Source organism: Oncorhynchus masou, chromosome 31 (assembly GCF_036934945.1).
Source record: "Oncorhynchus masou masou isolate Uvic2021 chromosome 31, UVic_Omas_1.1, whole genome shotgun sequence".
Classification (NCBI taxonomy): Eukaryota; Metazoa; Chordata; class Actinopteri; order Salmoniformes; family Salmonidae; genus Oncorhynchus; species Oncorhynchus masou.
In genome coordinates this window covers 73,816,786-73,832,184 of record NC_088242.1, presented here as the reverse complement: position 1 = coordinate 73,832,184, position 15,399 = coordinate 73,816,786, and the positions used below count along the sequence as shown (strand labels likewise).

Below are 15,399 nucleotides of genomic sequence, written 5' to 3'. Positions count from 1 at the left end.
GTGGCATTCTCAGTTGGAGTTAGATCCTCTTCAGACAGGGGATAATCATTTGTAAAAAAGCACTAGATCACCAAGAGCTCCTCCACATCCATTCACTTGGGCCCACACCCAGGCCTGTCTCTGTGTAGTAGACGTCCCTTGGCCTCCAGATTAGAGCTCGTGTCATTCAGTTACCATGGAGACATGTTGCCTCACCTTCCCTCATGCATACCTGGGGCCCCTGATAAAGTATTTTTGCCTTTCCTGTCCAAATTCAGGTGGCACTTGATACATTATAAATAACTACTGAGTTTCCTCACTAGACAGAATCACCTCACGTCCTCTTCCCTTGCCAGGGACAACATCACCAAATAATACATAAGGATTATAATACACATAATAACTATGGGTTAATAGCACTTAGGTCTAAACATCTAACAGCATAGGCTTAATACCTGGTCGGATGGTCAGAGCTGATTACAGGCAGATTAAATGTATAGAGTTCATAGGGCAGCTACTCCAAATGAACTGTTTGAAGCCTGTCTTTCCCACCATTGTAACCAAAGTCAGTGCATTTCTCAACCAGAGGTAATGCTGGTGTTATTGATACCACATTTCTGTGTGGTTTAGTCCCTTTGCTATCCTCAGTAAACACTGACAATTGTTATTCGTGAAGCTAAAATCTTAATTTGAAACATGCCAGTGTTCTCCACATAATTGTCTTGCTGTTGATTTTCTCACGATCTTGAAGGAAGTTCATATGTCTTGGAAGCTAATCAGGAGTTCTGATTTCTGTAAGTGACATCATTTTTGTCCAGTTTTTTTGCACAGTATTGGTAAACCAATGAAATGTTGTTTCTCAAGCAATTGACTGAAAGTGAGCTATCAGCTGAGGAGTTTTCTTTGCTGCAGTTTTTTTGGGTGGTAGCTGCTTTAATAAAATCTACACTTGAATAAAGGGGTGCACTGTAATCTGGTATGGGTGCACTGTCCATCGGCAGGTTCTTGTCACTGGGACCTGGTCCAGGTCTGCTCCCCAACTGCCATGTAGATGTAGTATTAGAGAAGCTCAGTCTGATTGGAGCCCTCCTCTGCTCCTGGAGTCAACGGCAATCCATCTACTGGCGATACAACTGCTTTACTTCTCCCCCCTCTCTCTACACCCTCCCTAGAATTCCCTTAATAGTCCCAAACAGCAATAATATTTATCTGTAGTGGGTCCAGCTCTGCAGTTTACTAACAAGGCTGGCATAGAGCAGAGTGGGGCCCTGCGCAAACATTCAACGCCCTGACGGCACACCACTTCCTCTCTGAGAGCGTTCTCCAGCTCCCCAGCTCTGCTCAGCGATTACCATTTTACAGCCCACTAATCCTAAAGCCTGCCTCTCCTCGACCTCCAACGAGCACAGTACAGGCTAGGCATGCACACACACACACACACACCGTCCAGCTTAATCAGAGTCTCATCATGCCACCCATCCTCACTCCTGTCCTCAGAACTTGATATAGGTCTAATAATAGTTAACACATTTAACCCTTTATCCTCTCCAGGGAAAGAAGCTCATACATGTATTCCAGTATAAAAACCTTTGAATTTATTGTAATTTGACACTGTATATAAGCTAATTAGAGTGATCGGTGCTTTATCTGTTAACTCCATTAGTGTGTTTCCTCTCAGACCCTGTCATCCAGACCTAGAGTGATATGGTGACTGTTTACTCTGACCCTGTCATCCAGACCTAGAGTGATATGGTGACTGTTTACACAGACCCTGTCATCCAGACCTAGAGTGATATGTTGACTGTTTACTCAGACCCTGTCATCCAGACCTACAGTAATATGGCACTGTTTCCTCTCTGACCCTGTCATCCAGACCTACAGTAATATGGTGACTGTTTACTCAGACTCTGTCATCCAGACCTACAGTAATATGGTGACTGTTTACTCTGACCCTGTCATCCAGACCTACAGTAATATGCTGACTGTTTACTCTGACCCTGTCATCCAGACCTACAGTAATATGCTGACTGTTTACTCTGACCCTGTCATCCAGACCTACAGTAATATGCTGACTGTTTACTCTGACCCTGTCATCCAGACCTACAGTAATATGCTGACTGTTTACTCAGGTCCTGTCATCCAGACCTACAGTAATATGCTGACTGTTTACTCTGACCCTGTCATCCAGACCTACAGTAATATGGTGACTGTTTACTCAGGCCCTGTCATCCAGATCTACAGTAATATGGTGACTGTTTACTCAGGCCCTGTCATCCAGACCTACAGTAATATGCTGACTGTTTACTCTGACCCTGTCATCCAGACCTACAGTAATATGGTGACTGTTTACTCTGACCCTGTCATCCAGACCTACAGTAATATGCTGACTGTTTACTCTGACCCTGTCATCCAGACCTACAGTAATATGCTGACTGTTTACTCAGACCCTGTCATCCAGACCTACAGTAATATGCTGACTGTTTACTCAGGCCCTGTCATCCAGATCTACAGTAATATGGTGACTGTTTACTCAGGCCCTGTCATCCAGACCTACAGTAATATGCTGACTGTTTACTCAGACCCTGTCATCCAGACCTACAGTAATATGCTGACTGTTTACTCAGACCCTGTCATCCAGACCTACAGTAATATGGTGACTGTTTACTCAGACCCTGTCATCCAGACCTACAGTAATATGGTGACTGTTTACTCAGACCCTGTCATCCAGACCTACAGTAATATGCTGACTGTTTACTCTGACCCACTAACCTGTTTCTTTCTGTCTGTTTTGCCCAGTGTGCCCAGAGAAGAAGTGTGAGCGGCAGGCATGTACGGACGGTGGTGAGTGTTGCCATGCCCAGTGCCTGGGAAGCTGTACGGAGCCGGACGACGACATGGCCTGCGCAGCCTGCCTGCACTACTACCACGAGGGCCGCTGCGTGCAGGACTGCCCCCCAGACACTTACAAGTTTGAGGGCTGGCGCTGCATTACCATGGACCTGTGTGAACATGTGCACCTGGCCGGTGACTTTCACTTTGTCATCCATGGAGGGGAGTGCATGCCTGAGTGTCCATCAGGCTTCACACGCAATGAGAGCAATAAGTAAGACAGTAGAGATCACACTTCACCTCAAGGGCTCCCCAGTATCAGGCATGGTCCTGGTTATGGGTTGTCTACAGTATTATATTGAGTACTATCATGATTTCACTCCAGTCATTGTTACTGTAAACAGTCCTCTGACATATTGATTGTGGGGTGACTTTCTGGCAGTGTGTGTTTTGTTGCATTACGAATCTGCATGCAGATGTCTTCTGAATAATTCACCTCTATCTCAACACCTCCTCCGCCTGGTCCTTTAAGAGATAACATTCTTAAAAACAAAAATATGTGTTTTATTGTCACATACACCAGATAGGTGCAGTGAAATGTGTTGTTGTACAGGGTCAGCCATAGTAGTATGGCACCCCTGGAGCAAATGATGGTTTAGTGCCTTACTGAAGGGAATATCGACAGATTTGTTCACCTTGTTGGCTCGGATATTCAAACCAGAAATCTTTCAGTTACTGGCCCAATGCTTTAACCCACGTGTCAAACTCATTCCACAGAGGGCCGAGGGTCTCCAGGTTTTCGCTCCACCCTTGTTTTTGATTGATGAATTAAGGTCACTAATTAGTAAGGAACTCCCCTCACCTGAATGCCTCGGTTTTAATTGAAAGGAAAAAACAAAAACCTGCAGACACTCGGCCCTCCGTGGAATGAGTTTGACACCCCTGCTCTAACCGCTAGGCTGCCTCTCCAAGGAGAAGCTTCAGAGCTAAACATGCTTCGGGCAGAATGTAGTGTTCCGTCATGAATGATCGAAGCCTGTGGACTTTCCAGGTAATTCTGAATCAGAGGAAGATGCTCACCTCAGTACACAAGACTAATCCATTGGGGAATTTCCGTAAATGACGTCCGGGCCCGTAGGGTGTAGTCATACTGTAGCAAGCATAAATGTAAACATCAGATACAGAAGGGACTTTCTGAACATTGCTTGAATGCGTTCAGGAGGGATTTATCATAGCAGCGCTGTAACTCAGAACATTTCCATTGTTTGACATTTCCCCGTTTGACATCATTAAGTTTGAATAAGAGAATATCTTTGTTAATGTCTCAGGGTAACTTAATCCGTATTTAGATTTTTTTATTCTCCAAACTTTTGAGTCTTTGTTGCAGGTTTCATCATATTGAGTAGGGCTGTTGCGGTGACGTTATTACCGCCACACCGGCGGTTACGAGTCATGAATTTCCACCTGACTGTTTAGTCCCGGTAATTTTCTCCAGGCATTAGTAGCCTACCAAACTTGCTAACTGCCTGGTACTCAGCACTCTATTGTCCATCTAATCACTCTGACATCAATGCAAAGGTAATCAAAAATCTAATCAAACACTTCATGAGAGCCCTATGCAATTGTGCAAAAAAAAAACACAGAATGATGGCCTCTAATAAAAAGAGGAGGATCCGATCAGCTTTCTATAGATTAGGCCTACTATATTTATTTCTCAACTTTCCTAATATTAAGCACATTGTTTATCTTTACAACAGGTGTATAGCCTACCTGACTGGCATGAAAATGAACCACAGGAAAAGCGTCCTCCATTCGCTATTTAAGTGCATTTATACAGGTGCATGATAATGGTCCATTCTAAATCAAAACAAATTTTACACATATATTATTTTGTATATGTAAAGACAAGATTAAATCACAAATAGTCTGATGAGTGACAATATTAACATATCACTTAAATATTATCACTTGTGAATGATGCCCAGCATAAGAAACTGCCTTTTTTGCGACTTTTTCGAACCATAGTTGCACACCTCATGTAGCCTAGCCCATAGGCCTATATGTTTTGATAAGGTTTGTATCACAACTAAAGTGGACAAAATTAATCACCTTAATCTGCTTTACAAAGGGTTTATAGCCTAACTGGCACACATAAGCAGTGCGTGAGTTTCAAGTTTGGAGAAGATAATTTTCACCATATAAATGCACCTTAATAATAAATGCATTACATGCATAATCACATTTGCGGTATCTTTTGATAATGGTGTTTTCGCACTAATGGAACATTTGCGCTTATGGCCTACTGCCATGTGCTTATTGCTCCGCTTATAATGTGAAGAAATAGCCTCGTAGTTTATCAACATTTTAAGCTAAATGTTCTGTTCTGTTTCATCAGCCATATTACTTTAAAAAACATGTTTTTTTAAATGATGCTAGTGGATGTATTAACTGTCCCAGACTATGTTTGGAATATTTATTTCTTGCACAGAATGAAAAAGGTTGACTTTTGTACTATGGGGGATAGTGGATTGACATAGGCTAGTACTTTTGCTGTTTGTTAGGCCTACTCATCTTGCTGACCAAAAGTAAATGTGGACAGTTCTTCAATATCTTCAATATGCACCTTGGAATTGGTTAAGGACGCGCACAGTTCCGTCCCTGATGTGTCTGGTGCTTTCTCACAGGCTACAAGTGAAGACAATCACGTGACGAGAGCCATGTGAGTGAGAGGTGCTTTGGATTGCGCAGCACTCAGGGAGAAGGGCACTACGCAGCACTCAGGGAGAAGGGCACTACGCAGCACTCAGGGAGAAGGGCACTACGCAGCACTCAGGGAGAAGGGCACTACGCAGCACTCAGGGAGAAAGGCACTACGCAGCACTCAGGGAGAAGGGCACTATGCAGCACTCAGGGAGAAGGGCACTACGCAGCACTCCGGGCCTCAAAAGGCATCAATTTTGTTAGGGTGTATTACGGCCACAAAGGGGATACCGCCGTGAAATTCGAGGCATTATCAAGTGCTTGTCAAATTGTGAATGAGAGTGGAGTGTGTACAGCCTGCGCAAAAACTAAGCAGAGCTCATGCCTTTCAAGCGACTTTTTTCAAATCATCATTAGAATCTCATCATGCAGCCTTACAAAAATATAAACATACAGCCCAACGTTTTTAGAACAACTAAAGTTACATTAATATCTCTAAATTAAGCATATAGGAGTACCTATTTCTTTGTTAACCGCTCAACACAGAATAGCCGCATGAGCACACAAATATGATATTTGATATCAGTGGCTTGTAGGCTATATGGGGTGGCAGGGTAGCCTAGTGGTTAGAGAGTTGGACTAGTAAGTTCAAACCCCCGAGCTGACAAGGTACAAATCTGTTGTTCTGCCCCTGAACAGGCAGTTAACCCACTGTTCCTAGACCGTCATTGAAAATAAGAATTTGTTCTTAACTGACTTGCCTAGTTAAATAAAGGTCAAATAAAATTTGTGGATGCCAGGAGATGCTAAATGTGTTTATGTTAATTCACTGTCACAGTGAGACCAACAGTTATTTGCTTGACAATCACCAGCTGACTAAATTTCTTGACCGCCACAGGCCTAGTCATGAGGGTTAACAGTGTGTTTAAAGTTAAGGTTAAGGTTAGTGTTAGGTTTATATAAGATTTGATGACATTGTGGCTGTGCCAGCTATTGACCACTGCAGAGCTGCCTACAGAACAAGATTCATGACGAAAAACGACAACTTGCTGTATTTTTTACCTTATCAGTCTTGTTTTGTCTTTAGGACTGTTTAGTGAGTCATTTTCTCATGAAACCATGGGTTCATATGAGGACTTGTAAAAAATACATAGTTCACAAAGAAAGTGTCCTTGTATTTTAGAAAGCTAAAATTAGACTCATTTTTACTTCTGGAAGTTTGGAATTTTTAAGGTGAGTTGGGGTGAGGCGTCTTAATTACGTTTCTTGGAAATTGTCTTTTTTTTAAAAGTTTTATTTAGTTAAGGTCATTTCTTGAATGTTTTCCCTCTTCTCTCCCCCTCCTTTCTCTCCCTCAGTCACAGTATGTTCTGCAGTGCCTGTGATGGCTTGTGTGATAAGATCTGCGACTCCAAGACCATCGACTCAGTGGATGCTGCTCAGTCTCTAATGGGCTGCACAGTCATCAAAGGCAACCTGCAAATCAACATCCGCCGTGGCAGTGAGTACCAGTACCAGTACCAGTAACCAGGACCACTCAGTCTGTCTGTCTCCCCAGAGACTGGGAGGGGAACACAGAGCACGGGGCCACTGGGAGAGCTAGTGTGTGCCACAGAGTCAACATTACATCAGCTGCCTTCTCTGTGCCCCAAACCAATTATCACATTATGCTATTATGCTATTTATTTGCTCAACTTGACAGAGTGACTTACAGCTTATCTTTAGATATGAAAACGTTTGTACAACTCTGGATTTGCTGGAGCCAGGGTTATTCTCCTCTAGAGCATTGAGTATAGTCATATAGTATAGTCATACAGTATATTATATAGTATAGTCATATAGTATAGTCATACAGTATAGCAGTACAGTTGCCTGTGGGATTTGATGTATTCAGAGCTGTGGTTCTTACTCACTGGCTGTTGTGTCTGACTAGTGTTTGCTGACTCTCTCCTCTCCCCAGATAACATTGCCTCAGAGCTGGAGAGCTTCATGGGGCTGATCCAGACAGTGACAGGCTATGTGAGGATCCGACATTCCCACACACTAGGATCGCTCTCCTTCCTCAAGAGCCTGCGCTACATCAACGGGGAGGAGCTCATGGAAGGGTACGGCAGGCTGCTCTCTGAGTCTGAGATGTGTTTGGGGACGTGTCAGCCTTGAACCACAGCCTAGAGAGGAAAGATGTTGTCACTCCAATATCAGCGGGGTTCAGCCATATTTCTGAACAGGAAAATTGACACATGGATGATTTAAATGGATTTTTGGAATCTATCTCATGTCAAATGTATCCCAGCAGCAGGTTTTGAATGTTTCACTCATGATTTATTTATGAGTAGAGGCGACCAGCCATAACATTTACAGTACAAAGGAATTCACACAAAACCACCATAACAAGGCACCTCTCCAAGTTGTATAATGAAAAGGTGGTGAACTATCCCACTGGGCACACCATGTTATTTCAATGTGGATCATTGGGTATTATTTGGTTGAGACGTTGATCAATGAGATTACAACCTACAGTATATTCACTCAAAAAGGCAGCCAACAGTTTGTTGAAGTTCCAATGTGTTATCACTGTGCTTTCAACCATCTAAAAACACAACCAAATTCCAATCAAAAAACAAAGCCAGAGTTTTGATTCAGTTGTCACCCAAATGTCTATCACTGTGCTTCCAACCATTTAAAAGCACAGAAAAGTTCCAATGGGAATACAATGTCAGATATTTTGTTTATTTATACAACAGATGAATATCACTGTGCTTCATCTAATAGCAGAATCAAAGAACTGGATTACAGTTGAAGTTACATTAAAAGCACATGGTGCAAGTGATCAATGCTATTCACGATTCTGTGCAGAATATGACAGCGATTGTGCATGCTATCTTGAACATGCACGTGGTCACTTTATATGATTACATAAGAAAGGTTTAGTTACAGCAACTTCAAAATGTGGCCGTTGAAGTTTTACTCATTTTAAGGTTGAATGTTACATTAGTTTTTAAGACTTTAAGCTATTTACTGTATTACAAAAGTAATATTGTATTTGATTGACAACACAACCAAATATCAACGTTTAAAAGAGGCATATCTCCTGCTTGGATAGTTCCAGCTGAGCCACTGGCTTAATCCTATTATTTAACTGTTATTTTTGGTGGAGACTCGTACCTATAATTTGTTACATTTTCGGCAAGTTAATAGGCTATACATATATTCTATATCAAAAGTGATATTGAATTGGGTTTAGTTGTCAATGCAATAAGATATCAACATTAGAAGGAGATCTATCTTCTGCTTGGATAGTTCCATCTGTGCCACTGATTTAGTCTAGCTTTAAAGGAGAATTTAAATTTAGAATAAAAAAATATATGTAGGGTCCAGAAGGGTCCAGACATTTTTTCCCTCACTATTTCACTTGTTTTTGAGAAACTTAGCCCAACCAGTGTTTCACTTCCTCATCCTCATTGTGCAGTACGAGGGCTCTGAAAAACATGAACAAACAGAAAGGCTCTCAGTATAGTGATGCAGGTCTTTAAATGTTGTACACATGAAATTGCGTCATTCCAAACTTTATCCGCAACTTATATTCCATTTTGTTGCGACTCGAGCGATACCTCTGTCCATTCTACCAGCAGCCTACACGCGGATGAGGAAGTGAATCGCTGGTTTGGGTAAGTTTCTCAAAAACAAGGAGAAGATGGAAAACAAGTGTTTGGACTCTGGACCCTTCTATAACATGCCATTTACATCAGAAATAGAGATTTGGTTATTAAAATGCAATTCCAGTTGTCGATAAATTAGAAATAGATATGTTAGATTCATGTCTTCTCAGTTACACAATAGGACTAAATCAAATAAAATAAAACTTCAAATGCACTTTAAATAACATTTCATTTTATTTAGTCTTATTCTTTAACTTGTATTTTTGGTTGAAATGGAGATGTGAATCCAACATATCAATTATTAATTTGTAGTGCATATAACAATGAAGGTCTGACATCATCTATGTTGAAACTTGGTTACCATGATGGCATAATCCTGTGGTTTAAATTTCACCGTAAACACAGCAGTTGATTACTTTAAAAAAAATCAAATGTGCATTATTTTCCACGTCACAATACGCTGACAAATTACATTGAAACAACGTTGATTCAACCAGTTTGTACCCAGAGGGCTCTATCTGAATGGAAACCCAGGTGTACCAGCCTATTCTGGCTGTAGCATGACATCACCAGGGTCCTATCCCCTGTCAGAGATAGGGAGAGTGTTTCTGGAGATGACCAGGAGGGTCGTGGGAAAGCCTCTCAGGTCTCTTGTTGTCATCCCTCCCAGGCTAGAGTTACAGTGCGAGCAATGCTCTAGAGAAGGGCTGGCATTCCGCTCGTTCCCAAGGTATTCCATGTAGCTGAGAGGCTCTGAGTCGCTCTGTTTCATCTCTGGCCCTCTCTGTGTGCACAGCTCTGTGTTAGACAGACACACCCACGCACACTGAAACACAATCCGCTCTGACGTCTTCTCCTCCTAACACTTTACATATCCACCAGATGGAAAACTAGGCCAACCACTCTACAACATTTGGACGACTTTATCCTCAGTGCTCTATTGTGTGCTTAAAGTAAATAAACTGACTGATTTAAAAAGTGGTTTGGTCCCATCTATGCCAGCACAGCTGCGAGGTGTGATAGTAAGTTAACACCTGTCTGTTGTCTCCCCTCAGGATGTATGCTTTTTCTGCCATTGACAACCAGCGCCTGCAGTACCTGTGGGACTGGACCCAACACAACCTGACCATCAAGGCTGGGAGGCTATCCTTCCGCTTCAACCCCAAACTCTGCATGTCTGAGATCCACAATATGTGGGAGAAGACGGACATCACTGAGAAGTTTGAGGAGGGCGATTTCCGCAACAATGGAGACAGAGCAAGCTGTGAGTACACCTATGTGATTTAATAAGAAGTCTTAATCTAATGCAACACTGTTATCACAACTAAGTTTTCTAAATGTGTTGTGACAAGATTATATAAGACAGGGGTTCAGAACTTTTGTGAAACAGCACAATTAAAAATATATGGCAAATAGAACTGGAAGAACTGGAAGGACATCAGAAACCGATGGGAGAGGTTGAGGGTAGAGGAAGGACAGGACTAGAAACAAACAAAATATAACTATTGTAAAATAGATTGTGTCTGTAAAATATATATAGTGTGTATTAGAGGTCGATCGACTATGATTTTTCAATGCCGATACCGATTATTGTAGGACCAAAAAAAGCAGATACTGATTAATCTGACAATTTTATATATATATATATATATATATATATATATATATATATATATATATATATATATATATATATATATATATATATATATATACACACACACACACACAGTGGGACAAAAAAGTATTTAGTCAGCCACCAATTGTGCAAGTTCTCCCACTTAAAAGATGAGAGAGGCCTGTAATTTTCATCATAGGTACACTTCAACTATGACAGACAAAATGAGAAAAAAAAATCCAAAAAATCACATTGTAGGATTTTTAATGAATTTATTTGCAAACATTTTTTATGGCAGTTTTGGAGGAGTGGCTTCTACCTTGCTGAGCGATATAGGATTCGTTTTACTGTGGATATAGATACTTTTGTACCTGTTTCCTCCAGCATCTTCACAAGGTCGTTTGCTGCTGTTCTGGGATTGATTTGCACTTTTCGCACCAAAGTTCGTTCGTCTCTAGGAGACAGAATGCGTCTCCTTCCTGAGCGGTATGACAGTTGCGTGGTCCCCATGGTGTTTATACTTGCGTACTATTGTTTGTACAGATGAACGTGGTATCTTCAGGTGTTTGGAAATTGCTCCCAAGGATGAACCAGACTTGTGGAGGTCTATAATTTTTTTCTGAGGTCTTAGCTGATTTCTTTTGATTTTCCCATGATGTCAAGCAAAGAGGCACTGAGTTTGAAGGTAGGCCTTGAAATACATCCAAAGGGACACCTCCAATTGACTCAAATGATGTCAATTAGCCTATCCGAAGTTTCTAAAGCCATGACATAATTTCCTAGAATTTTCCAAGCTGTCTAAAGGCACAGTCAACTTAGTGTATGTAAACTTCTGACCCACTGGAATTGTGATACAGTGAATTATAAGTGAAATAATCTCTGGGTCTTCCATTCCTGTGGCGGTCCTCATGATAGCCAGTTTCATCATAGTGCTTGATGGTTTTTGAGACAGCACTGACATTTTCCGTATTGACTGACCTTCATATCTTAAAGCAATGCTGGACTGTTGTTTCGCTTTGCTTATTTGAGCTATTCTTGCCATAATATGGACTTGGTCTTATACCAGATATGGCCATCTTCTGTATACCACCCCTACCTTGTCACAACATAACTGATTAGCTCAAACACTTTAAGGAAAGAAATTCCACAAATTAACTTTTAACAAGGCACAACTGTTAATTGAAATGCATTCCAGGTGACTACCTCATGAAGCTGGTTGAGAGAATGCCAAGATTGTGCAAAGCTGTCATCAAGGCAAGGGGTGGCTTTTAAGAATCTCAAAAATAAAATATATTTTGATTTGTTTAACACTTTTTTTGGTCACTACATGATTCCATATGTATTATTTCATAGTTTGATGTAAAGAAAAACCCTTGAATGAGTAGGTGTGTCCAAACTTATGACTGGTACTGTATATTTACAAAATATATACAGTGAGGGAAAAAAATATTTGATCCCCTGCTGATTTTGTACGTTTGCCCACTGACAAATAAATGATCAGTCTAAAATGTTAATGGTAGGTTTATTTGAACAGTGAGAGACAGAATAACAACAACAAAAATCCAGAAAAACGCATGTCAAAAATTTTATAAATTGATTAGCATTTTAATGAGGGAAATAGCATCTTATGCATTCTACTATTAGCTACAACTTTCAAGAGTAAGTTGAAAGCTGGACTGAATTCCTTTTTGGCAGGGGCGGGGGGACCACCACACACCAGTTTGGGAACTACTAATCTAAGGTGTGGTTTGTGTTTGTAGGTGAGAGTCATATCCTGAAGTTCAAGTCCAACAGCACGATGAGTAACCGCATCAAGCTGACTTGGGAGCGCTACCGACCACCAGACTACAGAGACCTCATCAGCTTCATCGTCTACTACAAGGAAGCGTAAGTATTCTCATGGAGATATACCATTCCCTATTGTACTGCGTAGAGCCTTTATTTTTATATTTTTTATTTAACCTTTATTTAACTAGGCAAGTCAGTTAAGAACAAATTCTTATTCACAATGACGGCCTAGGAACAGTAGGTTAACTGCCTTGTTAAGAACAACAGATTTTTAACTTGTCAGCTCGGGAATAGCAACCTTTCGGTTACTGGCCCAACGCGCTAACCACTAGGCTACCTGCTGCCCCAAATACTTATACTTGTAGACAGGACATTATCTGCTGTGTTTGTGGATTCAGAGTTGCTGTACTAAATTGACATAAGGTGTCTTAACCATGCAATCCAGACCGCACCAGAACATCACAGAGTTTGATGGCCAGGATGGGTGTGGCTCCAACAGTTGGAACATGGTTGACGTGGACCTACCGCAAGACAAAGAGATAGACCCTGGTGTGCTGCTGTCCCCACTGAAGCCCTGGACCCAGTATGCCATCTTTGTCAAGGCCATCACCCTGGTGGTGGAGGACAAACACATCCCTGGAGCCAAGAGTGACGTGGTCTATATACGCACCAGCCCCTCAGGTAAGACACTGTACAGCTGCTGTACACAGACCAGACTACAGTACAGCTACTGTACACAGCAGCAGGTCACCTCAGCCATGAACATGTTTTCACCCAGGATAAACTGAAACACTTCTTATCAGAACTTTCAATAAGGAAATGTATCATTCTTATATTAAGCTTCATGAAAACAACACATGTAAAACTTTATAGATTGAACAAAAATATATATAAACACAACATGTCAAATAAAAGCTCCCAGAAATATTCTATAATATGCACGAAAAATGTTGTGCACAATTTTGTTTATATCCCTGTCCGTGAACATTTCTTTGCCAAGATAATCCATCCAACTGACAGGTTTGGCTTATCAAGAAGCTGATTAAACAGCATGATAATTACACAGGTGCACCTTGTGCTGTGGACAATAAAAGGACATTCTAAAATGTTCAGTTTTGTCACACAGCACAATGTCACAGATGTCGCAAGTTTTGAAGGAGCACGCAATTGGCATGCTGACTGCAGGAATGTCCACCAGAGCTGTTGCCAATGTATTTAGTGTTCATTTCACTACCATAAGCCGCCTCCAACGTCATTTTTGAGAATTTGGCAGTGCATCCAACCGGCCTCACAACCACAGACCAAGTGTAACCACCCCAGCTCCGGATATCCACATCCGGCTTCTTCACCTGCGGGATTGTCTGAGACCAGTCACACGGACAACTGATGAAACGGTGGGTTTGCACAACCAAAGAATTTCTGCGCAAACTGTCAAAAACCATCCCTGGGAAGCTCTTCTGCGTGCTCATTGTCCTCACCAGGGTCTTGACTTGAATGCAGTTCAGCGTCATAACTGACTTCAGTGGGCAAATTCTCACCTTTGATAGTCACTGGCACACTGGAGACGTGTGCTCTTCACCAATGAATCCCTGTTTACACTGTACTGGGCAGATGGCAGACAGCGTGTATGGCGTTGTGTGGGCGAGCGGTTTGCTGATTTCAATGTTGTGAACAGAGTGCCTCATGGTAACGGTGGAGTTGTGTTATGGTATTGGCAGGTATAAGCTATGAACAACAAACACAATTGCATTTTATCGTTGGCAATTTGAATGCACAGAGATACCGTGACCAGATCCTGAGGCATTGTCTTGCCATTCATCCGCTGCCATCACATTAAGTTTCAGCATGATAATACACGCCCCATTCCGCAAGCTGAAAATCTCCCAGATCTTCCATGGCCTGGACACTCACCAAACATGTCACCCATTGAGCATGTTTGGGATGCTCCAGATCGACATTTACGACAGCGTGTTCCAGTTCCTGCCAATATCCAGCAACTTCGCACAGCCATTGAAGAGGAGTGGGACAACATTCCACAGGCCACAATCAACAGCCCGATCAACTTTATGTGAAGGAGATGCACTGCATGATGCAAATGGTGGTCACACCAGATACTGACTGGTTTTCTGAGCCACACCCATACCTTTTTTTAAGGTAACCAACAGATGCATATCTGTATTCCCAGTCGTGTGAAATCCATAGATTAGGGCCTAATGATTTCATCTCAAATGACTGATTTCCTTATATGAACTGTAAGTCAGTAAAATCTTTGTAATTGTTGCATGTTGTGTTTGTATTTTGGTTCTGTGTAGTAAACACCACTCACAGCATTTCAACATTTATGTGTTTTTGTCACAGAGCCGTCTATGCCAATGGATACCCGGGCGTATTCAAACTCGTCCTCCAAGCTGGTGGTGAAATGGTCACCTCCCCTCAACCCTAACGGCAATCTCACTTTTTACCTGATCCGCTGGCAGCAGCAAGCTGAAGACAAGGAGCTGTACCAACACAACTACTGCTCCAAAGGTCAGCATTCCAACTCCTCCTCTTTCTCTTCCCTTGTCTACTTTTCATCTTTGTGCATTATGGAGTCCAAACTGTAGGTATCTCTCCTCCTCTAGTATTATAATGCTCTGTACACTCTGGTGGAAATTCAACACCAGGGACACCTGAAGTCAATCTTAAATTAATCACTCTTTATTATCAGCAAGCTGGAGAGGTTTACAACAAATTCTGCACAACATACAGGTCTATCAGAAACTCTGCTGAATCATTCCTAGCAGTTGTCTTATATACCGCTATACACAGACAAGTTATATATGCATG

The 15,399-nt window shown here is 41.7% G+C and overlaps 1 protein-coding gene across 1 annotated transcript in view; it reads left to right on the top strand.

Annotated features, from left to right (window-relative positions):
* The window catches only part of LOC135524404 (insulin-like growth factor 1 receptor), a 155,196-nt gene that overhangs the window by 109,513 nt on the left and 30,284 nt on the right, over positions 1 to 15,399 (top strand). Inside the window, exons 3-9 of the mRNA XM_064951909.1 lie at positions 2,776 to 3,082; positions 6,867 to 7,009; positions 7,469 to 7,613; positions 10,223 to 10,431; positions 12,546 to 12,672; positions 13,019 to 13,254; positions 14,932 to 15,099. Coding sequence (XP_064807981.1) covers positions 2,776 to 3,082; positions 6,867 to 7,009; positions 7,469 to 7,613; positions 10,223 to 10,431; positions 12,546 to 12,672; positions 13,019 to 13,254; positions 14,932 to 15,099 — 1,335 coding nt within the window. The remainder of the gene's footprint in view (positions 1 to 2,775; positions 3,083 to 6,866; positions 7,010 to 7,468; positions 7,614 to 10,222; positions 10,432 to 12,545; positions 12,673 to 13,018; positions 13,255 to 14,931; positions 15,100 to 15,399) is intronic.